We start from the raw sequence: 27,131 nt of genomic DNA on the forward strand, positions 1-27,131 counted from the left end.
TTCTTTTACACCAGTGTGACCGAACTAGAGGCCCAAAGAGTGCAGGCGGCTCACAACCCTCGAAAGTTGGTCTGCCTGTCCTCCGACATTCAAGAACCGCTTCATTCCCTGTCACTGTCTGACGCCCCAGCTTCAAGCCAAAGATGGGAGGTAGAAAAAGCAAGAAAGAAACAGGGATTTATACAATCAACCTTCTAGACTGTGAGCCTGTTGTTATGTAGAGATTGTCTCTATCTGTTCCCGAACTGTACTTTCCAAGTGCTTAGTACAGTGCTCTGCACACAATAAGCGTTCAATAAATAGGATTGAATGAATCAATGGAATTTACTGAGTGTTTACTATGTGCAGAGCATCGTTCTAAGTGCTTGGGAGAGTACAATCTCCTCTGAGTGGGTAGATACGTTCCCTGCCCATAATGAGCTTTCAGTCTAGAGGGGGAGACAAGCATTAATGTGAATAAACAATTTAAAGATATGTGCATAAGTACTCTGGGGTTGGAGCAAAATCAAATGTCCTAAAGTCACCGATCCAAGTGCATAGACAATGCAGAAGGGAGAGTGAACTGAGGAAAAGTACGTCTTCATCAGGGAAGGCCTCGTGGAGATAATGTGATCTTAACTGTGCTTTGAAGGGGGAGAGAAAGGTGGCCTGGTTTATACAGAAGGGGAGAGATTCCAGGTTAGGGGGAGGATGTGGGGATGGGGTTGGTGGCGAGATAGACAAGATTGGGGCACAGTGAGTAAGCTGCATAGTGTGTGGGCTGGGCTGAAGTAGGTGACAAGTGAGGTCAGGTAGGATAGTGTGAGCTGATCGAGTGCTTTAAAAGCAGGTATAGCCCTCCCCACCACGTCCCAGACTTCCCCTGAAACCGTATGCCGTCTACAAAGGGACCTGGAAACTAGCAAAGCGGCAGGATTTCCTTGTGCCCTTGCCAACCACACCCACACTGAAATGTGCCACCTGTAACGGATCCTCCCCTGCTCCTTTACGGGCAAGATCAGGCCCCTTGTCCGGAACACACCAGGACAAGAATTTGTGGCTGACACCGTGCTGTATTTCACAGCCCTTTTTAAAAGTGGTGCTTGAAGCACAGAGAAAGAACTGGGAGCTTTGGGGACAAGCGGTGTGCCGTTCCTGAACCCTCTGACGGTAAGAGTCCCTCTGCTTCACACCACACTGCAAATGGCTGGGTCCCCCAGGGTTTCTCTCTCCTGGGCTTGACTTTGAACATTATAAAACAGCAAATCACCTACACGTTCACCCTGAACTAGAGAAGCCGTGTGGCCTATTGGTTAGAGGATGGGCCTGGGAATCATAAGGAACTAAATTCTAATCCCGGCTCCGCCGCTTGCCTGCTGTGTGACCTTGGGCAAGTCGCTTCACTTCTCTGGGCCTCCATTCCCTCTTTTGTAAAATGGGGATTGAGACTGTGAGCCCCACATGGGTCAGGACTGTGTCCAGCCCGATTTGCTTCTATCTACCCAGGGCTTAGAACAAAGCAGGCACTTAACAAATACCATCATTATTTAATGACTCTTAACGATGCAGACTTCCCATTGGGATGGGGTGGGGGAGGGAGTAAGAGAAAGCCAGCCAGGCCCTGAGGAGGCAGCACTCTGGCTGCTGGTAACCAAATAGATAGCAGGTGGCCAGGGGTAGGGCCCAGTTGATGACAGATAGGTGGAGCCACAGACAAAACATCCACCGATGCCATGGGACTACTATAACTGAAGCAAAAACATGCTGGAAAAATGAAACCCAGTGTTACAAATTCAAAGAATTATCTTATTTCCTTTTTTCAGTGCCATTTGTTTGGCAGATGCCAAATCCTAAACTCTGAAAGAGCCACAGTCTTCTCTAAAGACAAGTGGCAGAGCCAGAATTAGAACCCAGGACCTTCTGACTCCCAGGCCCATGCTCTATCCACTAGGCCACAGTGCTTCCCATGCTGCATAAAGTATAGCCCTGCCCTTGGGTACAGACAGTATTGACCTTTATTTGCTGGGGGTGGGGTGGGGGTGTGTTCTCTAATCCCTCTCTGACAATTACCAAAGGGCTAATGAATTTCACATTACCCCCTCTGAACCCTTGTGAAGTACGGTACACGGGTTTAATTATCCCCTTTTTACGGTTGAGGAAAATTGAGAGTCAGAGAGGTTAAGGTCGCAGAGCAGGGCAGTAGCAAAGCAGGGACAAGAACTCCTGACTCATGGATCTGTGCTCTTCCCACTAGACCCTGCTACCTTACAGAGAAGACACTTAATTTGGGTCCAACTGCTGCCAGGCATAGAATAATGAAAAGTACAGTTAATAATGAAAACAGTGAAGGAACTATGAGTACATTTTATGTCTGCCCCCAGACTAGCACCAAACAGCAGGGAAGTACATGTTTAGCGCACTCTCAAAAGGCAGAGTTCTGCCCTGCACTGGTACCAGCAGTTACCAGAACGGTGACAGTGGCGACCAGATTGAAATGACAGAACATTAATCTCCCAGCAGCGTAACACTGTCTCAGGCACGGAAACACCCTGGACAGCTGACTACCGCTGGAGTTTGTCGTCACGATGCGACCATTATGGGCTCTCTCTGGAACTTGCTTTTGATCACTTCCTCCAAGTTAATTTATTTCCATTTATTTACTTCCCAACCGTACAATGTACTTTTGCCAGAGATGAGAAACTTGATGGTTGAGGATGTTTTCTGTACTAACCCTGACGGTCTGACACCCTTTTCAAAAATTAAAGCACACTGCAAATGTGTCGTGTTATTTATTTACATTATTAGTCACATTTCCTGGTTGGACCCTCCCCTCCCTCCCACCCTCTGCTCTTTCCCCTTCCCCTCAACTCTGTGCTCATTTGTACATATTTATTACCCTATTTTGTTAATGAGGTGTATATCTCCTTGATTCTATTTATAATAATAATTTTGGTATTTGTTAAGCGCTTACTATGTGCAGAGCACTGTTCTAAGCACTGGGGTAGATACAGGGTAATCAGGTTGTCTCCCGTGAGGCTCACAACCTTTATCCCCATTTTACAGATGAGGTCACTGAGGCACAGAGAAGTTAAGTGACTTGCCCACAGTCACACAGCTGACAAGTGGCAGAGCCAGCATTCAAACCCATGACTTCTGACTCCCAAGCCTGGGCTCTTTTCCACTGAGCCATGCTGCTTCAGGATGTTGTCTTGTTTTGTTTTGTTCTGTTTTGCTTTGCTGTGTCTCCCCCGTTTAGACTGTGAGCCCGTCACTGAGCAGGGATTGTCTCTATCTGTTGCCGAACTGTACGTTCCAAGCACTTAGTACAGTGCTCTGCACATAGTAAGCGCTCAATAAATACTATTGAATTAAATGAAATGAATGACCCTTTGGGTTCTGTTTTAAAAACCATCCTCAGTGGTGATTCCACCAAGAAAGCACTTCAATACTAAACACAGGTAGCCCCCGGGATCAATTCTGGATTTCTGCTATTTTAGGATTGAAAACGAGACGGGGGGAAAAATGGCCGAGATGAAATAAGCCTAATCAGGGTCAAATTCATTTTAAAATACCTATCTGAATTGCGGTGAAACTTTTTTTGTGGTGGACATCTTGAACCGAACAGGGAGGAGGGTAAAACGAGAGGCAAGGGCTCGGCTTGTCAAGGATAATGGACCGAGGTCACTTTGTGGTTGTTATCCACAGGAAAAGAAAGAAAGTGGCAAGAGCCCGGGCTTGGGAGTCAGAGGTCATGGGTTCAAATCCCGGCTCCGCCCCTTTTCATTCATTCAATAGTATTTATTGAGCGCTTACTATGTGCAGAGCATTGTACTAAGCGCTTGGAATGTACAAATCGGTAACAGAGACAGTCCCTGCCCTTTGACGGGCTTACAGTCTAATCGGGGGAGACAGACAGACAAGAACAATGGCAATAACTGCCCAATGACTTTGTGCAAGTCACTTCACTTCTCTGGGCCTCAGTTCCCTCATCTGTAAAATGGGGATTAAGACTGAGCCCCACGTGGGACAAGCTGATTACCTTGTATTTCCCCCAGCGCTTAGAAGAGTGCCTGGCACATAGTAAGCGCTTAACAAATGCCATCATTATTATTATTATTATTAAGAAGTGGAGGGGAATTTCAAGGGAGTGACCTTCAGTAGCCCTTTCCACGCCTTTAACCCGGTGACTTGCATAAGAGGCACAGTTATCGCCACCTACTGGATGAACTGACTCTGAGCAACAAGATGGTTTGCTAAAAACAGAAACAACAAAGCCCCCCACCCCCCAACACCCACTAAAATTAGTTTTCTTTCTAAATTGTCACTAGAGTTTTAGATAAATTCTGTCCTTATGAGTTGGCGTGGCCTTCTACAGCAAAGACAAAAAACAGCACACAGTGCTCTCTAGGTTGTGAGCCCCCGGAGGCCAGGAACCAAGCCTTTCACCTGGGTATTTTTCCCCAGAGCTCCCTTCGGGGCCTAATAAATAACTCTCTGTAAACCACCTAAAAATCTTGCCGTTTAAATCATGTACACGAAACCCTTATGGTCTTCATTCAGGAAACGAGCAACGGAGGAATCCTTACATTGCACCACTACATGATGTGAGTATTGGGACTTTTTACTTACTGTACATTTCTTGGTTTGGACCAGGTCATGCTCTGCGTCTCCTTCAATCCCAACCGTAGGCCATTCACTGCCCCAAATCCAGCCCCTGGAAAACCAGAATTCCCATCTTTACTGAACAAAGAACCCAGACTTTCACTGTAATGCCGGTCTCTACACTTCCAATATTCTCTTTCCTGATTCTATACCCAGGGGGAAACAAAGATGAAAACCTGAGCCCTACTAAATTTAAGAGTCATTGCTAAGAATCCACTTATTTCCCTATTCTAATTTGTAGAAACATGGACTGAAAATTCTGTCCATGTTCTGAAAGGGCAAATGTCAGAAAAATATGCTTCTCTAAATTTTCCTTTCGGGGCTGGGGAGTGTCTTGGTGCATCCTTTATTTTGCAGTCCGAACACCCAGAGATAATTTTGCCTGCCTGTTTCCATGTTCCACCTCCTGCCCCGTTAATGCTCTTTCCTCTTTTTTCTAATTCCTCTTCATGCTCTCCCAGGCAGTGAGAGAGTGGATTGGTACCGCAGGACCCAGATTCTGGGGGCGGGGAGGGACATCTTCTTCGGAAAAAGTACATTTTATAATCCAGTGGTTGATTATAGACGCCTCAGAGTCAAAAATCCAAGATTATTTCATAGTTATACCATTTTCTAGACCCTCCCCCATTACTAAGCCAAGTAGCTGAGAATCCAGAGGTGCCTGCTCCCGTTGAGGTATCAGAGATATTGCGCCTGTTCCCCCTGCCAGCCATCTCACAACACGTGCCACTGGGCACATGGGGCACCAGCATGAGAATGTGAATGGCTCAGGGCAAACCATGAACACCACTGCAAATATAACTCAAGGGTACGTCCAGCTAGTGGTAAGCCCTATCACTTATCTCTTTACCAGGAGCGTCAGAGAAATGTTCACCCCAGTGGCAGGAAGGAAGTCAGAAAAACGGCCTTTAAAAGTCTGCAAGAGACAGACTCTCCAAAATCTAGCCTCACCATGAGGGCACAACCTCTGAACCATACCCTCCACTCCCTTCTCTTCCTCTGTACAAAATTTCCTTTGTACATACAGCATAACCTTGATTGATGAGCTGCATTTCATTCTTGTTTTTAAAATGGTATTTCTTAAGTGCTTATATGTGGCAGGCCTTGTACTAAGCACTGGAGTAGATACGAGTTCCTCAGGTTGGACAGAGTCCCTGTCCCACATGGAGCTCAGAGTCTTACTCCTTTAAGGATGAGGTAACAGGTACAGAAGTTAAATAACATCGCCAAGGTCGCACAGCAGACAAGCGGCGGATCTGGGATTCGAACCCGGGTCCTTCTAACTCCCAGGCCCATGCTCTATCCACTGGGCCACACTGCTGTGACCCGCTGTGAGGGGGTCAGAGGAAAAAGTGGTCCATCAAACCGTTTCTCTCCAACTCCATGACTCTCACATTGAAGGTTGGAGATATTCTGATTCAGAGGTGCCGAAACACACCTCTTTCTCTCCTCCCACATTCTTTACACACTCCCAATTTGTTGGGCTGGTAGTTGGGCAGTGCATGTCAAAATACTAAACGAATACCAACATTATTAAAATGAAAAATTACCCATCTTCACCATGAAGGCCTTAAACCTGTAGGCTCAGGGCCTGCTGCCCGATCCTCAAATCCATCAATGTCGTTGTGAGAGGTATTTGAATTTCAGAGAGTCTGTCTCTTGTAGGCTTTTGATTCTCCAGTTCTCCTGAGCTGGAGCTTTGGCCAGATAATCAATAAAATACTGGAACCAACACATACCTGAGAAACAATCCTGATAATTAAACTCAGTTATTCTCACTCACCTGTCATGCAGCATCCTCCGATGGTAAAGAAGGCTAATTCGAATCTCCCCCGAGTTTTGTTAGCGCCAGTGGGTAAAATAAACTCATCTGTGTCCTAAAATAGTGCAAGTGCAAGCATACAAATTTAGTTCCAACAGAACACACCATTTGAGAAGCTCCTCTGAATTCTCTACATTGAAGCTTATACATTCCTAATTATAATTAGTATCAGTAACAGTATTTATTGCACTTGGATTTGCGCTCTTTATTCACCCTCCCTCAGTCCCGCAGCACTTACGTACATATATGTACTTTATTCATTTATATTAATGCCTGTCTCCCCCGCTAGACCGTAAACTCGTTGTGGGCAGGAAACACGTCTGCCAACTCTGTTATACTGAATTCTCCCAAGTGCTCGGTAGTGCTCTGCACACAGAAAGCGCTCAATAAAAACAACTGATTGATAATTGAGTGCCTAATTTGTGAGGAGTATTATATTCGCTCCTAGGGTGACATACATATAATGTGAAAGAGCTCTGCATTTGAGGCATTTCTCTATGCCTCACTTTCCTAATCTGTAAAATGGGCCTGAAATACATGCTCTCTCCTACTTGCGAGCCCCATGTGGGACAGGAACTGCATCCAACTTCATCACCCTATATCTACCCCAGCGTTTAGCTCAGTGCTTGGCACACAGTAGGCACTTACATACCACAATTCTTATTACTAGAATAAGATTACTAGGTTCTTTTATTTCTACTTAACAGACCTCTTTTAGCTCAACTGCCCTGCACTGATAGAGGTTTTAAGGAATGAGTGAATGTCTCTAATTATTTTCAGAGCACAGAACCCTTGGGACAGCTCATTAGCCATAGCTGACCTCCATACACTGCCTAGAAGGATATTTCAAAAGGACAGAGAACATAAGCAAATTAATCAACAAGGCTCAGGGGTGGATACTCGGTAACATTTTTAAGATTGCATACTAAGACAGAAGTGGAAACTACATATCAATGGTATTTATTTGGTGCTTACTAACAATTCTGTTGCCGAATTGTATGTTCCAAGCGCTTAGTACAGTGCTCTGCACCTAGTAAGTGCTCAATACTGCATTAGTATACTATAAAGTATATTATACTACTATATCTAGAATATATTATATAAACTAATATATATTATTATGCATAATAATATAATATAATAATAATGATGTTGGTATTTGTTAAGCACTTACTATGTGCCGAGCACTGTTCTAAGCGCTGGGGTAGACACAGGGGAATCAGGTTGTCCCATGTGGGGCTCACAGTCTTAGTCCCCATTTTACAGATGAGGGAACTGAGGCACAGAGAAGTTAAGTGACTTGCCCACAGTCACACAGCCAACAAGTGGCAGAGCTGGGATTCAAACTCATGAGCCCTGACTCCAAAGCCCATGCTCTTTCCACTGAGCCATGCTGCTTCTCCGTGTTGGGAGAAGTTATAATATGTTATAACTTATATCCGTGTTATAATATATTATAATATTTAGTATACCATAAATTCTACTGAATGTACTATTGAACGATGTGCAGAGTACTCTACTAAGCACTTGGGAGAGTAAAATACAAACTAGCTCCCGAAAATATGGGAGTGACCATATTTTCATGGTACCATACCATAAAGACTACCAACGTGCTGTTCCAAGCTTTGTTTACCAAAATGGTCTTGCTTAAAATATAAACACATTTAAATCTTTCAGATGATGTTTGAAAGCAGCAAGGCACCTCATGGCTTTGCATTAAGAATAGTGACATTAAAGCACTTGTGATTGCTAGACTATTTAGGGGCTGGAAGGTTTTATTTTAAAAGGTCTGGGTCTAAGAAAACTACGAAATTATTCTGCAAAAATCTTACCTGTACAAGATACCTGGGGTCCACATTTAAATACGGAGAAAGAGGGCTCATACCTGTAACTAGAGAGGAAAAAGACTGTTGGCCACACTCTTTTCTTCCTTGATCGACTAGCAGCCCACCAAATTGATGCTACCATTTCCGCTGCTGGAAATGTTCATTTCACTTATGACGTGAGACAACAGTGACTGGCATAATTTCCAAATTGTTCTTTTTCCTTCCTCGAAGAAGCCACTCGATAAGGCTTAGCAGGAGAGAAAGCTACCGTGGCCTAGAAGGTTTTCAGTAAAAGAGTTCCCAGGACCCCAACATGGTGGGTGGCAGAAAGGAGATCCAGAAGAGGGAGAGGTGGGAACTAGAGGTTCTTCTTGGAAGACGAGGACAGGCAATCCCCCAGTTCCCAAAAGACGACGAGACGAAAAGTCCAGAGATACGTGACCCAGGATCCCAAATCTCCCCTGCATCTTTGGACGTTATGTTCAATCACTGCAGGGAAGTAAACGCCATCCCACCCCAACACGAACTTGAAGTCCAGCTTCTCCACTCTGGCCGGGGTTTTATCTATCCCACCACCACCACCGTCTTGCCTGCGTTCTCCCCTGGGTTCGGAATTCCCCACTCTTCATATCCAACAGTCTGCCAGTCTCCCCACCTTCAAAACCCCCCTAAAAATCACATCTCCAAGGAGCCATCCCAGACTCAGCCCTATCTCCCCACCCCTCCGTGCTGACCGTGAATTTGGTTGGGTACCCCTTAATAATAATTATGGTGCTAAACACTTTGACACTCACCCCAGCCCCACGATACTTATGTAAATATCCCTAAACTCAATATGGACCCCACCTTTTCCACTTCAGCCAAAAGCTGCCCAGAATCAAGGCAAGGTACACAAGGCCGATTGAATTTTGCCCCTTTCTTCCTTGCTCCAGTTCTGTACTATTTTGAGATAAGTGAAGAAACAGAGAAGCAGTGTGGCTCAGTGGAAAGAGCCCGGGCTGGGGCGTCAGAGGTCAGGGGTTCGAATCCCGGCTCCACCACTTGTCAGCTGTGTGACCGTGGGCAAGTCACTTCACTTCTCTGGGCCTCAGTTCCCTCATCTGTAAAATGGGGATTAACTGTGAGCCTCACGTGGGACAACCTGATTACCCTGTATCTCCCCCGGCGCTTAGAACAGTGCTCTGCACATAGTAAGCACTTAACAAATACCAACATTATTATTATTATTTCAACCCCTTCTCTACTCTTCTAGGAACACAATCTGAAAGCCAACTTCTCCATGTCATCTGAAAGGAGGGCAGAATCATGAAGAAGTTGAACGGACTGTATGAATCACTCTAATAATCTCTGCCCCATGGCACCCGAATTTTATACCGCTTTCATGTGAAGTATATATATGGAACCTCCCCCCATTCCCTGCTGGAGGAAGAGAAAGTTGTCGTAACTGCCACTGAATCCTAGAATTTTAGCTCCGCCACCCAGGTAAAATTTGGGGATTAAGAAACTTTACAACAATTTTCAAGAGAGTTGTTAAACTTTTGAAAAATGAATGAAAAGGAGGTTCTTTATGGAGAAGTTGAAAGGTGAGCAGTGATGTTTAGTTCTTAGGTTTCTTCAAGAGGATCCCAGCACTTATCATAATCTGCCTTGACCACTGCCTCCTGGGTGACCTTCCTTTCTCTTGTCTATCCCTACTTCAATCCATACTCAACTCTGCTACCCGGATCACCTTTATTTAAAAAAGGAAAAATTCAGTCCACGTCTTCTCATTCCTCAAGAACCTTCAAGGGCTGCCCATCCACCTCTGCATCAAACTGAAACTCCTTACCATCGGCGACTCCCTGTACCCCGCTCTAGCCTATCTCGCCGCCACTCCCTTGCCCACATCCTCCTTCTGGCCCGGAGCTCCCTCCCCCTGCACATATTCATTCATTCAATAGTATTTAATTGAGCGCTTACTATGTGCAGAGCACTGTACTGAGCGCTTGGAATAGACAATCCGGCAACAGATAGAGACAATCCCTGCCCGTTGACGGGCTTACAGTCTAATCAGGGGAGGCAGACGGACAGAAACAAGACAACATCATCACGATAAATAGAATCAAGGGGATGTACACTTCATTAACAAAATAAATACGGTAATGAAAATATATACAAATCTGACAGCCTCTTTCCACCTTCAATGCCCATCTAAAATCCCATCTCCTCCGGGAGGCCTTCCCTATGTCCCCATTTCTCCTACTCCCTGCACTTGGTACATACCCTTTATTCACCCCACCTTCGGCCTGGCAGCACTTACGTACCTTCCTGCAATTTATTTTCTGCCTCCCACACTTAGGCTGTAAACTCCTGGTGGGCAGGGAACATTTTTACCAACGCTGCTGCTTCGTACTCGTCAAAGTGTTTAGTTCAGTGCTCTACCCTACTATTAGTCTTTAATAAACATCACTGACTTCTTCAACCCTTGAGAAGGAGCCTTTTTCTAAATATAATTTGATCAAGCAAACACCACAGTAAGCAACTTGGGGGCCGGAGTGTGCTCTCTGCTCAGTATCTTCCCTTCTTCGCAGTACTTAATCTTATTTATTGAGCGCTGACTGTGTGCAGAGCACTTTACTAAGCGCTTGGGAAGAGTACACTATATCGGAGTTGGCGGACATGTTCTCTGTTCACCAGGAGCTTTCGGTCTAGGGGGAAAACGGACATTACAAAGAATTAAGGATACGGACTTAAGTACTGTGGGGGTGAGGGTGGGTGAATCAAGGGTACAAATCCAAACGCAGACAGGAAGGGGGTGGGAAAATGCCACATTTTAAATGTAAAATGTCTATCAGCCGCATGGTACAGTGGATAGAGCATGGATCCGAGACTCAGGTCAGGGGTTCTAATCCTGCTTCGGCTACTTGCCTGCTGTGTGACTCTGGGCAAGTCCCTTCACTTCTCTGGGCCTCAATTCCCTCATCCGTAAAATGGGGATCGAGGCTGTGAGCCCCACGTGGGACAGGGATTGTTTCCGACCCGATTTGCTTGTATCTACTGCTTAGTACAGTGCCTGGCACACAGTAATGCTGAACAAATGCCACAGTTATTATTATTACTTCTTATTCATTCATTTAATCGTATTTACTGAGTGCTTACTGTGTGCAGAGCACTGTACTAAACGCTTGGGACAGTACAGTACAGCAATAAAGAGGGACAATCCCTGACACAAGGAGCTCATGATGACCCTCGGTTCTTTTGGGTCAAGTTTCAGCTCAAACCAAAAGCAACAGATAAGACCCGCCCGGGGAGGTGAAGCAAGCAATGAGGCCTAGTGGCAAGAGCCCGGGCTTGGGAGTCCGAGGACCTGGGTTCTAATTCTGGCTCCACCACTTGTCTGCTGTGTGACCCTGAGCAAGTCACTTCACTGTGCCTCAGTTCCCTCATCTGCAAATGGGGATTAAGACTATGAGCTCCCTGTGGGACAACCTGAATAACTTGTATTTACCCCAGCGCTTAGTGGAATGAGCACGGGCTTGGGGACCAGAGGACATGGGTTCAAATCCCGGCTCCACCACTTGTCTGCTGTGAGACCCTGGGCAAGCCACTTGACCTCTCTGTGCCTCAGTCACCTCATCTGTAAAATGGGGCTTAAGACGGTGAGCCCCACGTGGGACAACCTGATGAGCTGGTATCTACCCCAGGGCTCAGAACAGTGCTTGGCATATAGTAAGCACTTAATTACCATTATTATTATTATAACAGCACTTGGTTCATAATAAGTGTTTAACAAATGTTGCAATTATTAACTTTATTATCGGTGCCCCCCCGCACCGTTCCCCTCATAGAGGGAAGAGGCAGCATGGCCTAGTGGCAAGAGCCCGGGCTTGGGAGTCAGAGGATGTTGGTTCTAATCCTGGCTCTCCCACTTGTCTGCTGTGTGACCTTGGGCAAGTCCCTTCACTTCTCTGTGCCTCAGGTCCCTTATCTGTAAAATGGGGATTAAGCCTGTGAGCCCCACGTGGGACGACCTGATGACCTTGTATCTCCCCCAGAACTTAGAAGAGTGCTTCGCACATAGGAAGCGCTTAACAAATGCCAGCATTATTATTAACAACTTCTCTGGGCCTTAGTTCCCTCCTCTGTAAAATGGGGATGAAGACTGTGAGCCTTACAGGGGTCCACTTGATGACTTTATGTCCCCCCCAGCGATTAGAACAGTCCTTGGCACACAGTAAGTGCTTAACAAATACCATTATTATTATTAAAAGGGGATGAAGACTGTGAGCCCCACGTGGGACCACCTGAAGCCCTTGTATGCACCCCAGCGCTCAGAACAGCCCTTGGCACATAGTAAGCACTTAACAAATACTATTCATTCATTCATTCAATAGTATTTACTGAGCGCTTACTATGTGCAGAGCACTGTACTAAGCGCTTGGAATGAATAAGTCGGCAACAGATAGAGACGGTCCCTGCCGTCTGTCGGGCTTACGGTCTAATCGGGGGAGACGGACGGACGAGAACGATGGCAATAAATAGAGTCAAGGGGAAGAACATCTCGTAAAAACAATGGCGACTAAATAGAATCGAGGCGATGTACATTTCATTAACAAAATAAATAGGGCAATGAAAATATATACAGTTGAGCGGACGAGTACAATGCTGAGGGGATGGGAAGGGAGAGGGGGAGGAGCATAGGGAGATGGGGGGAAAAGAGGGTAAAGCTGCGGAGAGGTGAGGGGGGGCGGTAGAGGGAGAAGGATTAGATTATTATTATTATTATTATTAAAAGGGGATTAAGAATGGGCTCCCCACGTGGGACAACGCCATCACCTTGTAACCCCCCAGCGCTTAGAACAGTCCTTGGTACATAGTAAGTGCTTAACAAATACCATCAACGTTATTATTATTAAAAGGAGATTAAGAATGGACGCCCCACGGGGACCACCTGATGACCTTGTACCCTCCCAGCGCTTAGAACAGTGCTTGGCACATAGTAAGCGCTTAAGAAACACCAACATTATTATTACTATTAAAAGGGGATGAAGACTGTGAGCCCCACTTGGGACCACCTGATAACCTTGTACCCTCCCCAGCGCTTAGAACAGTGCTTGGCACATAGTAAGTGCTTAACAAATACCATCATTGTTATTATTATAATTAAAAGGAGATTAAGACTGCGAGCCCCACGTGGGACCACCTGATAACCTGGTATCCTCCCCAGCGCTTAGAACAGTGCTTGACACATAGTAAGTGCTTAACAAATACCAATATTATTATTATTATTATTATTAAAAGGAGATTAAGAATGGGAGCCTCACGTGGGACAACCTGATGACCTGGTATCCTCCCCAGTGCTTAGAACAGTGCTTGGCACATAGTAAGCGCTTAACAAATACCAACTTTACCATTATTATTAAAAGGGGATTAAGAATGGACGCCCCACGTGGGACCACCTGATGACCATGTACCTGCCCAGCGCTTAGAACAGTCCTTAGCACATGATAAGCACTTCACAAACACCAACATTATTATTATTATTATTATTATTATTAAAAGGAAATTAAGACTGTGAGCCCCACGTGGGACCACCTGGTGACCGTGCATCCTCCTCAGAGCTTAGCCCAGTCCTTAGCACCTAGTAAGCGCTTCACAAATACCAACAGTATTATTATTAAAACAATATTATTAATAATAGTATATACACTGTATTATCATAAGTAATAATAATAACATTAAGCCAGTGAGCCCCACGTGGGACCACCTGATGACCTTGCATCTTCCCCAGCGCTTAGAAGAGTGCTTGGCACAGAGTAAGTGCTTAACAAATACCAACATTATAATTATTAAAATATTAGGAATAACAATATTAATAGTATATATTATTATGATTAATAATATTAGGCCAGGGAGCCCCACGTGGGATCACCTGGTGACCTTGCATCCTCCCCAGGGCTTAGCCCAATCCTTAACACCTAGTAAGCGCTTCACAAATACCAACACTATTATTATTAAAATAATATCAATAATACCATGTACACTATTTTATAATAATAATATGAAGCCAGTGAGCCCCATGTGGGACCATGCTTCTTCCCCAGTGCTTAGAACAGTGCTTGGCAAAGTAAGCGCTTCACAAATACCAACATCATCGTTATTAAAATAATGTTATTAATATATTATATTATAAATAATATGAAGCCAGTGAGCCCCACGTGGGACCACCTGGTGACCTTACCTCCTCCCCAGTGCTTAAAACAGTGCTTGGCACAGAGTAAGCCCTTCACAAATACCAACAGCATTATTATTATTAAAATAATATTATTAACATTATGTACACTATATTATTGTAGATAATAATAATATTAAGCCAGTGAGCCCCACGTGGGACCACCTGGTGACCTTGCATCCTCCCGAGTGCTTAGCCCAATCCTTAGCACCTAGTAAGGATTCACAAATACCAACACTATTATTATTAAAATAACATTATTAATAATATCATGTACACTATATTATAATAATGATAATAATAATATTAAGCCAGTGAGCCCCACGTGGGACCACCTGATGACCTTGCATCCTCCCCAGCGCTTAGCACAGTGCTTGGCATAGAGTAAGTGCTCCACAAATAACATCATTATTATCATTTTTAAAAAACGATTATTAATATTATGTGTATTGTATTATAAACAATAATAATATTAAGACTGTGAGCCCCACGTGGGACCACCTGGTGACCTTGCATCGTCCCCAGCCCTTAGCCCAGTCCTTAGCGCCTAGTAAGCGTTTCACAAATATCAACACTATTATTAGTATTAAAAAAATACTATTAACATTATGTGCACTATATTATTGTAGATAATAATAATATTAGGCCAGTGAGCCTCACGTGGGACCACCTGGTGACCTTGCCTCCTCCCCAGCGCTTAGCCCAGTCCTTAGCGCCTAGTAAGCGTTTCACAAAGGCCAACAGTATTATTAGTATTAAAATAATACTATTAACATTATGTGCACTATATTATTGTAGATAATAATAATAATATTAGGCCAGTGAGCCCCACGTGGGACCTCCTGGTGACCTTGCCTCCTCCCCAGCGCTTAGCCCAGTCCTTAGTGCCTAGTAAGCGTTTCACAAAGGCCAACAGTATTGTTATTAAACTAATACTATTAACATTATGTGCACTATATTATTGTAGATAATAATGTTAGGCCAGTGAGCCCCTCGTGGGAGCACCTGGTGACCTTGCCTCCTCCCCAGCGCTTAGCCCAGTGCTTAGCACCTAGTAAGCGCTTCACAAATACCAACACTATAATTATCATTATTATTAAAATAATACTATTAACATCATGTTCCCTATATTATTGTAGATAATAATACTAATATTAGGCCATTGAGCCCCACGTGGGACCACCTGGTGACCCTGCCTCCTCCCCAGCGCTTAGTAGGCCAGTCCTCAGCGCCTAATAAGCGCTTCCCAAATACCAACACTATTATTATTATTATTAAAATAATATTATTAACATTATGTTCCCTATATTATTGTAGATAATAATATCAGGCCAGTGAGCCCCACGTGGGACCCCCTGGTGACCCTGCCTCCTCCCCAGCGCTTAGTAGGCCAGTCCTCAGCGCCTAGTAAGCGCTTCCCAAATACCAACACTATTATTATTATTAAAATAATATTATTAACATTATGTTCCCTATATTATTGTAGATAATAATATCAGGCCAGTGAGCCCCACGTGGGACCCTCTGGAGACCCTGCCTCCTCCCCAGCGCTTAGTAGGCCAGTCCTCAGCGCCTAATAAGCGCTTCCCAAATACCAACACTATTATTATTATTCAAATAACACTATTAACATTATGTTCCCTATATTATTGTAGATAGTAATAATAATAATATCAGGCCAGTGAGCCCCACGTGGGACCCCCTGGAGACCCTGCCTCCTCCCCAGCGTTTAGCAGGCCAGTCCTCAGCGCCCAGTACGCGCTTCCCAAACACCAGCACTGTTATTCTCATCGGAAGGCGGTGGCGGGTGGGGCTCGGAGGTCTCTCTCTCTCTCTCTCTCCCCCCCCCCCCATTTTCCAGAGGAGACGAGCGAGGCGCAGAGCGGGGCCGGGGGTGACCCAAGGGCGCCGGGATGGGAACCCGTGACCGGGGGGGGGAAAGGGGGGAGGGACTCACGCGGGACCCCGGAGAGATCGGCGTGGGAGTATCCGGGCCCGGCCCCGCCGGCGCCGAAGAAGGCGGCCAGGCCTCCGGGGCTCTTGTGGCCGCCGCCTCCGCCTCCGCCGCCCTCCATGGCGCGGCCGCGGCCTCCCCTCCCCTCCCCTCCGCCACCGCTGAGGAGAAGTAGGAGGAGGCGGCCCGTTCCCGCGCGCCGCCCGCCGCCCAGCGTCACTTCCGCTTTACGACACCGCGCGACGGCGGGGGAGGGGCAGGGGCAGGGGAGGGAGGGGGCGCGGCGGCGCTCGACGGCGGGCGGAGAGGGAGGGCGGCGTTGGCGTCCGGGCGCGGGCGGCTGCTGCGCGGAGCCATGAGGCGAGGGGGGCGAGGGGGGCGGCGGCGGCGGCGGCGGGGAGGGGCCCTTCCCCCGGCCCGCCCGGGCCCCGCGCGCTGAGGCGGCCCCGGGCCCCAGCATGAGCGCCGGGCCCCGCTCCGACCCCTGCAGCAAGCGCGCCCGCTGGGGGGACCGCCCCGGCCCCGACCCCGACCCCGACCCCAAACACCGCCCCCGCCCCCGCCCCGCCCGTCTGCACCGCCCCCACAGCGCCCTGGGGAACAAAGGTGCGTCACCGGGGGCCCCCCACACCCCCTCCTGCTCCTGCTCTTCCTCTCCTCCTCCTCCTCCTCCTCCCTCTCCTCCTCCACTAGCCCCTTTCCTCCTTCTCCTCCCCTGCCCCCTCTCCTTCTCCTCTTCCCCTGCTCCCCTCCTCCACTGCCCCTTGTCTTCCTCCTCCACTGCCTCTTCTCCTCTTCCTCCTCCACTGCCCCCTTTCCTCCTCCTCCTCCTCCTCTGCCCCCTTTCCTCCTCCTCCTCCTCTGCCCCCTCTTCTCCTTCTCATCCTCCTCCTCTGCCCCCCTCCTCCTCCTCCTCCACCACTGCCCCCGTCTTCCTTCTCCTCTGCCCCTTCTCCCCCTCCTCCTTTGCCCCCTCTCCTCCTCCTCTGCCCCCCCTCCTCCTCCTCTGCCCCTTCTCCCCCTCCTCCTCTGCCCCCTCTCCTCCTCCTCCCCTGCCCCCCTCTTCCTCCTCCACTGCCTCCTCTCCTCCTCCTCCTCCTCCTCCTCCTCCGCTCCCTCTCCTCCTCCACTGCCCCATCTCTTCCTCTGCCCTCTCTCCCCTCCTCCTCCTCCTCCTCCTCCTCCTCCTCCTCCGACTCCTCTCCTCCACTGCTCCCTCTCCTCCTCCTCTTCCTCCACTCCTCCTCCTCCTCCTCCTCCACTACCCCATCTCCTTCTCCCTCTCTTCCTCCACTAGCCCCTTTCCTCCTCCCCTTCCCCCTCTCCTCCTCCTCTGCCCCCTCTCCTTCTCCACTTCCCCCTGTCTTCCTCCTCCACTGCCTCCTCCTCCTCTTGCTCTTCCACTGCCTCCTCCTCCTCCTCCTCCTCCTCCTCCACTGCCACCTCTCCTCTTCCTCCTCCACTGCCTCCTCTCCTCCTCCGCTGCCTCTTCTCCTCATCCTCCTCCACTGCTTCCTTCTCCTCTTCCTCCTCCACTACCGCCTCCTCCTCCTTCTCCTCCAATACCTTCTTCTCCTCTTCCTCCTCCACTCCCCTCTCTCCTCCTCCACTGCCGCCCTTCTCCTCCACTGACTCCTCTCCTCCACTACCTCCCTCGTCCTCCTCCTCCTCCTCCTCCTCCATTTCCCCCCTCCTCCTCAGCCCCCTCTGTTTTCCTCCACCCCCTCTTATCCTCATCCTTCTCCACTACTCCCTCTCATCCTCCTCCACTCCCCCTCTCTTTCTCTTCCTCTTCTACCCCTCCTCCTCCTCCTCCTCCTCCATCCTTCCTCCATCCTTCCTCGGGGAGCACTTGTGTCCCTTCTGGGACTTAGAATGATGGTATATGGTAAGCACTTGCTATGTGCCAAGCAGTGTTCTCAGCACTGGGAAAGAGAAGCAGGGTGGCTTAGTGGAAAGAGCAGGGACTTGGGAGTCAGAGGTCACGAGTTCTAATTCTGCCTCGGCCGCTTGTCAGCTGTGTGGCTTTGGGCAAGTCACTTCACTTCCCTGGGCCTCAGTTACCTCATCTGTAAAATGGGGATGAAGACTGTGAGTCTCACATGGGACAACCTGATTAGCTTGTATCTACCCCAGCGCTTAGAACAGTGTTTGGCACATAGTAAGCACTTGACAAGTACCAGCATCATCATTACAAGGGAAGAAGGTTGTCCCACATGGGGCTCGCAGGAATTGTCTCTATTGCTGAATTGTACTTTCCGAGCGCTTAGTACAGTGCTCTGCACACAGTAAGCGCTCAGTAAATATGATTGAATGAATGGATCGATCCCCATTTTACAGGTGAGGGAACTGAGGCACAGAGAAGGGAAGTGGCTTGCCCCAGGTCCCACAGCAGACGGGTGGCGGAGGTAGGTCCCGAGTCCGTGCTCTTTCCACGAAGCTGCGCTGCTTCGTGGCTTGGAAGCCGCGTGGGGAAACTGAGGCTTGTCGATGCTTTCTGCCTACCCGTCGGCGGGCTGGTGGAGGGATGGGTGATGCTGCCCTGATGATGATGATGATTATGGTACTTCACTCATTCATTCAGTGGTATTTTCTCAGGGAGAACTTATGCCCGGCTCTGGGACTTGGAAGACGTGTGGGGAAACTGAGCCTTGTCGAGATGCTTCCTGCCCACCTGTCGGTGGGTGGAGGGATGGGTGACGCCACCTTGATACTTCATCCATTCATTCAGTCGTATTTATTGAGTGCTTACTGGGTGCAGAACACTATACTAAGTCCTTGGAAAGTACAATACGGCATATAAAGAGAGGTAATCGCTGCCCAGAGTGGGCTCACAGTCTAGAGGAGGGGAGACAGACATCAGTACAAGTAATCAGACATCAAAATAAATAGAATTATAGACTTATAAACACATATACATATGCAGAGTAGCTAGCATATGGAGTTTTAGGGAGCGGTCATTTTAGTGGCGGATAACGTTGAAGTACCGTTGATGTCGCAGAAGCTTCTGTGGTGATCAGTGACTCTGCCGCATTCGGAACCAGTGAGCAAACCCTGGGAGGCTGTACTTAATAATAATGTTGGTATTTGTTATGCACTTGCTATGTGCCGAGCACTGTTCTAAGCGCCGGGGTAGATACAGGGTAGTCAGGTAATGAGGCTCACAGTCTTAATCCCTATTTTCAGATGAGGTAGCTGAGGCACCGAGAAGTGAAGTGACTTGCCCAAAGTCACATAGCTGACAGGTGACGGGAGTCGGGATTAGAACCCAGGACCTCTGACTCGTAAACACGGGCTCTTTCCACTGAGCCATGCTGCTTCAGGAGAGAAACTAGACTGCAGTAGTCCAAGTTGGAGAATTGCCACCAAAGACTTTTTGACCATTTAAAAAAAATAAAACAAAAAGAAGATTATTGCCCTTCCCTTCCCTCCCTCCCCACAAATAGCCAAATGTATCAATAACAATATCTGACTGAAAGGCTTGTTTCTATTTTATTTGAATGGAATGAAACCGATGGAGAGTTGCATTATCTTTGTTCAGTAGGTGGAGTGGAGGAAATTAGCTCAGATGTTTCCCCTTTTCCTTTTAAGATCCATCAGTCAGTCAATAGTATTGAGCACTTAGTGTGTACAGAGTAATGAACTAAACGTTTTAAAGAGTACCCTACAAAAGAGTTGGTAGGCACGATCCCTGCCCCCGGAAGCTTACAGTCTGATGTCTAGAAATAATGTGTACATATCTATAAATTGCATATTGTAAATTTATATAAATGTTTGTCTCCCTCTCTAGATTGCAAGCGCCATGTGGGCAGGAAACATGTCTACCGAGGCTGATGTATGGTACTCTTAGTGTACTTACCTCAAGGCATAGTGGATAGAGCACGGGCCCGGGAGGCAGAAGGTCATGGGTTCTAATTCCGGCTCCGCCACTTGTCTCCTCTGTGACCCTGGGCAAGTCACTTCACTTCTCTGTGCCTCACTTACCTCATCTGTAAAATGGGGATTGAGACTGTGAGCCCCACCTGGGACGGGGCCTGCGTTCAACCCGTTTTGCTTGCATCCATCATAGTGCTTAGTACAAGGGCTGGCGCATAGTAAGAATTTAACAGGTACCACAGTACTCTCCCAAGCACTTAGCCCAGTAAGCTCCCAGTAAATCTTTTGATTAGAGGGGAGGCAGACATTAAAATAAATCACGGAAAGGGGAAATGACAGGCTATAAAGATAGATACATAAGTTCCCTAGGGATGGGGTGAATATCAAGTGCAGAGGGGTACAGATTGAAGTACATAGGGACAGTAAGGGAAGCTGGAGGAGATTTGAGTTTAGGTGGGTTTTGAAATTAGGGAGAGTGATGGTCTTTTGGACATGAAGGGGGAGGAAAATTCAAGCCAGAAGGAGGAAGCTCGTTGCGGACAGGGACCGTGTCCGTTTATTGTTATACTGTACTCTCCAAAGCGCTTAGTAGAGTGCCCTGAACACAGAAGACGCTCAATAAATACAATTGAATGAATGAATGTGGATGAGGGCTCGCTGACCAGATAGACAAGATCAAGATACAGTGAGTAGATTGGTTAGCGGAATGAATCGTGCGGGCTGAGTTGTAGTAGGAGGTCAGCAAGGATATGTAAGACGGGGAGAGAGCTGATTGACTGCCATAAAACCTGAGGTAAGGAGTTTCTGTTTATGGAAGTGGATGGACAACCATTGGAGGTTTTTGAGGAGTGGGGTGATATAAACTGAACTTTTTTTTTAGAAAAATGCCCTGGACAGCAAAATGAAATATGGGCTGGAATGGGGAGCAGCAGGGAGGTCGGCAGGGAGGCTGATACAATAAGTGCTTAGATCAATATGATAGAAGTTTGGATGGAGAGGCAAGCGTGGATTCTCGAGATGCTAGAACCAACAGGATTTGGTGATTGATTGAATCTGTGGGTTGCATGAAAAAGCTGAGATGAAGATGATGCCCAAGGTTACAGGCTGGTGAGACAGGGAGGATGACCTACAGTTCGGGAGGGAAGATGAGAAGTTCAGTTTTGGACACATTAAGTTTGAGGCGTCTGCAGGATATCCAAGTAGGGATGTCCGGAAGGCAGGAGGAAAAGCTAGACTGCAGAGGAGAGACTGCAAAGAGATGGTAGTTGAAGTTGTGAGTGAATGAATTTTCCAAGGGAGTGGAAGAAGATGGAGAATAGAAGGGGACCCAGAACTGAACCTCGAAGGACTCCCACAGTTAGAAGGTGAGAGGCAGAGAAGGAGCCTGCGAAAGAGACTGAGAATGAGCAGCCAGAGAGATGGGAGGAGACCCAGGAGAGAAGAGTGACAGCGAAGCCAACTTCAGATAATGGGAAAAAGGATATAATGATCAGGAGGTGGGGGGAAGTGGACCATAGTGTTGAAGGCAGCTGATGTAGTTTGTAGTGACATGAGTTCAGATGTGGTAGAGGCCATTGGATTTAGCAAAAAGGTGGTCATTGATGACCTCAGGGAGGGCTGTTTCCATGAACTGAAGGGAGGAGAAACCAGATGGCAGGAGGCCATTGAATTGGAGGCAGCAGAGTAGACAGCTCGGTCAAGGAAGTTTGGAAAGGAATGGTAGGAAGGAGGTGGGGGGTTAACTGGAGAGTGCAGTGAGGTCAAGGGAGGATTTCGAGGTAGAGATTATGAAGTTAAATTCTTCTTTGCAATATATAATCCATTAATCAGTGGTATTTATTGAGTGCCAAGTATGCAAAGCACCGTACTAAGTGTTTGGGAAAGTACAGTAGAATAGGTAAATGTGATCCCGGCTAACAGTGAGCTTACAGACTAGAAGGAGAGATAGATACTAAAATAAATTACAAATGGTTATGTACCTAAGTGCCGTGGGCCTGGGGTGAAGTCTATTCTTCACTCCGCTGCCTGGCTCATCTTCCTGCAGAAATGATCTGGGCATGTCACTCCCCTTCTTAAACACCTCCAGTGGTTGCCTATCGACCTCCGCTCCAAACAATAACTCCTCACTCTAGGCTTCGAGGCTCTCCGTCACCTTGCCCCTTCCTACCTCTCCTCCCTTCTCTCTTTCTACCGCCCACCCCGCACGCTCCGCTCCTCCGCCGCCCACCTCCTCACCGTCCCTCGGTCTCGCCCATCCCGCCGTCGACCCCCGGGCCGCGTCCTCCCGCGGTCCCGGAACGCCCTCCCTCCTCACCTCCGCCAAACTGATTCTCTTCCCCTCTTCAAAACCCTACTTAAAACTCACCTCCTCCAAGAGGCCTTCCCAGACTGAGCTCCCCTTCTCCCTCTACTCCCTCTACCGCCCCCCCTTCACCTCTCCGCAGCTTAACCCTCTTTTCCGCCCATCTCCCTCTGCTCCTCCACCTCTCCCTTCCCATCCCCTCGGCACTGTACTCGTCCGCTCAACTGTATATATTTTCATTACCCTATTTATTTTGTTAATGAAATGTACATCGCCTCGATTCTATTTAGTTGCCATTGTTTTTACGAGATGTTCTTCCCCTCGACTCTGTTTATTGCCATCGTTCTCGTCTGTCCGTCTACCCCGATTAGACCGTAAGCCCGTCAAACGGCAGGGACCGTCTGTATCTGTTGCCGACTTGTTCACTCTTCAAGCGCTTAGTACAGTGCTCTGCACATAGTAAGCGCTCAATGAATAGTATTGAATGAATGAATGAATGGGATGAAAATCAAAATGCTTAAGGAGGAGCTATCCAGGGACATAGGCAACAAACACAGAAGGGGGGGACAAAGAGAGGAAGCGAGAGCTTAGTTAGGGAAGGTCTCTTGGAGGAGATATGATTTTAGTGGAGCTTTGGAGGTGGGGAGAGTGGTGGTCTGTCGAATGTGAAAGGGAAGGGAGTTCTAGCACATGGACAAGGGATCAGCAACGAGTAAGATGAGATGGAGGTGCCTTAAGTAGGTTGAAGTTAGAGGAGTGAAGCGTGTGGGTTGGACTGTGATAGATCAGCGAGGCAAGATAGGATGAAGCGAGCTAATTAGGGGCTGGGGGTTGTAGAGATGTATAGGTAACCTCTGGGAGTCGTGTACCTGGAAGCCAGTTCTTAGGTTCATCTCTTTATGTTTTTATCGAGTAGGATAATGACTGACTCGGTAATCTGGTACTCTTCTGCTCAGGAAATAGTTACAGTATTGCTACATTGATAATGACCTAATGGGATGTTCGCTTATCCACATTAGAAGGCCATAGTCTTATCAATCGAGGTGGGTGGCTGTCGTGACTTTTTCCCCATTTGAAGTGTGACCAAGTTAAAGGATACGAACTGGAATAGCATGGGAGATTTTACTGTCCAGGGATAGTAAAACCTTTCCACTAAACGATCCATGAATAATTAAAGCAACTCGGTTTAAAGCGCTGCAAAATATGAATCTTGGATCTGCATGAAAATTAATGTTTTTCTTTCCTTTTTTTTTAAGTTTATAAGCAAAAGGCAATTACCACCTGGATGGAGACTAAAGGAGTCAAGTTAGCATCAAAAAGGTATGAACCTTGACCCATTTTCTGACTTTGAGCTAACGGTTACCTCGTGGACAGAGAAGTGAATATTTCAAAAAAAACATACGTACATCACGATCCAAAACATGATTTAAAATGTGGAATGTCTCGGCAGTTTTCTGGATATTGAATTACCAGGGGTATTTAGTTAGCTATTTCAGAGATGTGTGTTTGCTTCAAATAAAAAGGAAAGTTTAGAAGGCAGAAAGTTAGACTTGCAGGTGGCCCAGTTTCCTTTGTGTCCTCTCTCTGAAAGGTTTTGGCTATTTATTATAATAATAATTACACAGATTCTCTCTCCTACAGTTTTCAGGGTAAAGATAACAATAACATGGAATCAGGGTCCAAAATGAGTTCCGCTCCAGAGGATAACTTTTATCAACATAGCAAGGAAAAGTTAGAAAATACTTCCCAGAAGAACCATCCAAGATCATCTCTGGAAACGAGTGCCAAAGACTCCAAACTGCATCAGCCAGCCAGTTCGTGCAAGTGGCAGAACGATGGCAAATCCAGAGAACGAGTTCCGGAGGCCGACCCCGAGAAAGGAACCACGATGGCGGATCAGTTCAGAAACGCCAACGTGGATCGGGTGCCCCGAACGGAGGATCGGGCTCACCTAGACTGGGACGAGAACAGCGACAATAGGAGATTCTCGTTGACACCGGTGAAGATGTCAAACGCAAAGCAGTCGACAAAAGATGCCCGCTCTCAAGCGGCCTCGGGCAACTTGCAACCCAGGAAGGACTGTCAGCGTGACGGTGAAAGCGGCCCAACCAGGCGACAAGAAGAAGAGGAGGAGGAGGAGGAGGAAGAAGAGGCGGATTTGGTACCAGAGAGCCCGATGTCAGATGCCGGTTGTGGGGACGTTGGAGCTGGGAGAGGGGCGGCCGGTCACGGCGGAAGGGAAGGCAGCCCCGCCGACTCTCCCCTCTTCGAGAAGGAAAGTGAACCCGAGTCGCCAATGGACGTGGACAACTCCAAGAACAGCTGTCAGAACTCGGAGGGGGATGAAGAAACTAGCCCCTGCCTTGACGAGCAGGAAAATATCAGTTCAGTCAGAGCAGGAAACAAGGCTTCCGGACTTCGGGTGGGAGAGGCCGAAACCGAATTGAGAGGGCGGCAGCCCAGCAGAGGTTGTGAAGATCTTGGATCGGGCGACCAGTTTGAGGAAGCAAATAGCCCCAGAAGTGCAGACGAGCCGAATGCCAGGTGCTCCGGACCGGCTTCTGGTTTCAGCGCAGACTGCAAGGGTGCAAAACACCACGGAAGGAAGGACTCTAAAATCACAGACCATTTTATGAGAATGCCGAGACCTGAGGAGAAAAGGTAATCTTACCCAGTTAAAGAACTTCTCTGATGAATCTGGACTGCCTTTTGGGAATCCCTTTTTTAGTGAGTTTAGCCAACTTGGTCAGGTTATTGCACTAGAGGAGCATTTGGCTTTTACGGAAGAATGAAAGATATAAATCTCAACTACGGAGGCAGTTCTTTCAAAAAATAAAGTCACAGAATCTTACCCACTAGATTTTTAAAACTTTTGCAGATTCTAAGGGACTTTCCAGAGTAAAATATCTCCGTCCTAAATTATCTGTGAAGGGCACTATTGAGTCAGCATTGGTCCTAGACTCTAGGGAAAGTACATAATAATAATTGTTATGGTATTTGTTAGGTGCTTACTATGTGCCAAGCACTGTTCTAAGCGCTGGGGTAGATACAAGGTCATCAGGTTGTCCCACGTGGGGCTCACAGTTTACAATTTAGAGATGAGGTAACTGAGGCAGAGAGAAGTTAGGCGGCTTGCTCAAGGTCACACAGCAGACAAGTGGAGGAGCCGGGATTAGAACCCACGTCCTCTGACTCCCAAGGCCGTGCTCTGTCCGCTAAGCCACACTGCTTCTCTACACACATGGTCTCTACCCTCAAAGAACTTATGTTTTTGTGGGTGACAAGAATGCTAGGAGTGATAGCACCCATGAAAGAAGTCTGGTTGCGTATTGATAAATTAATCCAGCCCTTGTATATTCTGGAATGTGTTTATTTTCAAATCTGATAAGGTAGTAGTTTCATCTTTTCTGGAGATACTATTATAGGTTTGAAAGTCAGGGTCAGGGGTATTTGCGGCTTCTTGCAGAGAAGTGACCATCGAGTGGTCTGGACTATTGTAAGGTGTATTGTATGGGAAGGTGTTTCCAGAATCTAAACCAGGCACTGGACAGAAATCAGTTATATTTTGTTGACGATCACCTGTTGATTAAACCTCTGAATGTTGTCTTTGGATGTGCTTAGAAGAGAGCCTCAACTCATTGAATACTGTCGATGTGAAGATGATGTTTGGGCCGAGGAATCCAGAGAAAAGATGGCTAAAAGTACCAAATAGTTCAACCAGGCTATGATATTCTAGGTATTTTGTCGGCAGAGTTCTTTTAGGTTAGTGGCTCATGATAGGATTTCATTTTCTTGATCTTAGAAAAGAGCAGTGCGAATTCAAACAACAGAGGCCAGAGAAGAAGACCTCCAAATACATCCCACCTCAGCTTTCTCCAGATAAGAGATGGTTTGGAACGCCTATCGAGGAAATGAGAAGAATGCCTGTGTGCGGGACCCGCCTTCCTCACCTCAGACCCCTGGCCAATCACACCGTCACCGTCCGGGTATGATTACATCTATCGTTTGTGTCCAATCCGATTTGCTTGTATTCACCTAAATGCTTAGTACAGTGCCTGGCTCATAGTAAATGCTTAATGAATTTGTCAACTAAGAAGTCCGTCTGTAATATAGTCCAATGGGAAGTAGCATGGCTTAGTGGAAAGAGCACGGGCCGGGGAGTTGGAGGTCCTGCATTCTAATCCCGGCTCCGCCCCTTCCCCGCTGTGTGATCTTGGGCAAGTCCCTTAACTTTTCTCTGCCTTGTTCCCTCATCTGCAGAATGAGGATTCAGTACCTGTTCTCCCTCCTACTTATTTCGTGAGTCCCGTGTGAATCAAATATATACATATATGCCATCTACTTCAAGAGTGAAGGACAACGGTATGAAGTACATTGTAATCAATCAGTGGTATTTATCGAGCGCGTATTGTGTGCAGAACACTCGACTGAGTTCTTGGGAGAGCACACTCAGTCGTATTTATTGAGCGCTTATTGTGTACAGAGCACTGTACTAAGTT

The 27,131-nt window shown here is 47.3% G+C and overlaps 2 protein-coding genes and 1 non-coding gene across 3 annotated transcripts in view; 1 reads left to right on the forward strand and 2 right to left on the reverse strand.

Moving 5' to 3' along the window:
• The window catches only part of LOC100091978 (mitochondrial import inner membrane translocase subunit Tim23), a 33,769-nt gene extending 17,180 nt beyond the window's left edge, over positions 1-16,589 (reverse strand). Inside the window, exons 1-4 of the mRNA XM_029061171.1 lie at positions 16,458-16,589; positions 8,296-8,354; positions 6,425-6,518; positions 4,609-4,693 (exon numbers count right to left, since the gene is read on the reverse strand). Coding sequence (XP_028917004.1) covers positions 4,609-4,693; positions 6,425-6,518; positions 8,296-8,354; positions 16,458-16,575 — 356 coding nt within the window. The 5' untranslated portion in view covers positions 16,576-16,589. The remainder of the gene's footprint in view (positions 1-4,608; positions 4,694-6,424; positions 6,519-8,295; positions 8,355-16,457) is intronic.
• Positions 2,346-2,551, reverse strand: LOC114810467. Its single transcript, XR_003758166.1, has one exon. It is a non-coding gene; the product is annotated as a small nucleolar RNA SNORA74 (small nucleolar RNA).
• Positions 16,590-16,879: 290 nt separating the features above from the next.
• PARG (poly(ADP-ribose) glycohydrolase) overlaps positions 16,880-27,131 on the forward strand; it is a 123,410-nt gene continuing 113,158 nt past the window's right edge. The window contains exons 1-5 of the mRNA XM_029059808.2: positions 16,880-16,973; positions 17,004-17,060; positions 23,889-23,952; positions 24,274-25,293; positions 26,435-26,618. Coding sequence (XP_028915641.2) covers positions 16,913-16,973; positions 17,004-17,060; positions 23,889-23,952; positions 24,274-25,293; positions 26,435-26,618 — 1,386 coding nt within the window. The 5' untranslated portion in view covers positions 16,880-16,912. The remainder of the gene's footprint in view (positions 16,974-17,003; positions 17,061-23,888; positions 23,953-24,273; positions 25,294-26,434; positions 26,619-27,131) is intronic.

Source organism: Ornithorhynchus anatinus, chromosome 3 (assembly GCF_004115215.2).
Source record: "Ornithorhynchus anatinus isolate Pmale09 chromosome 3, mOrnAna1.pri.v4, whole genome shotgun sequence".
In the NCBI taxonomy this organism is placed as follows: Eukaryota; Metazoa; Chordata; class Mammalia; order Monotremata; family Ornithorhynchidae; genus Ornithorhynchus; species Ornithorhynchus anatinus.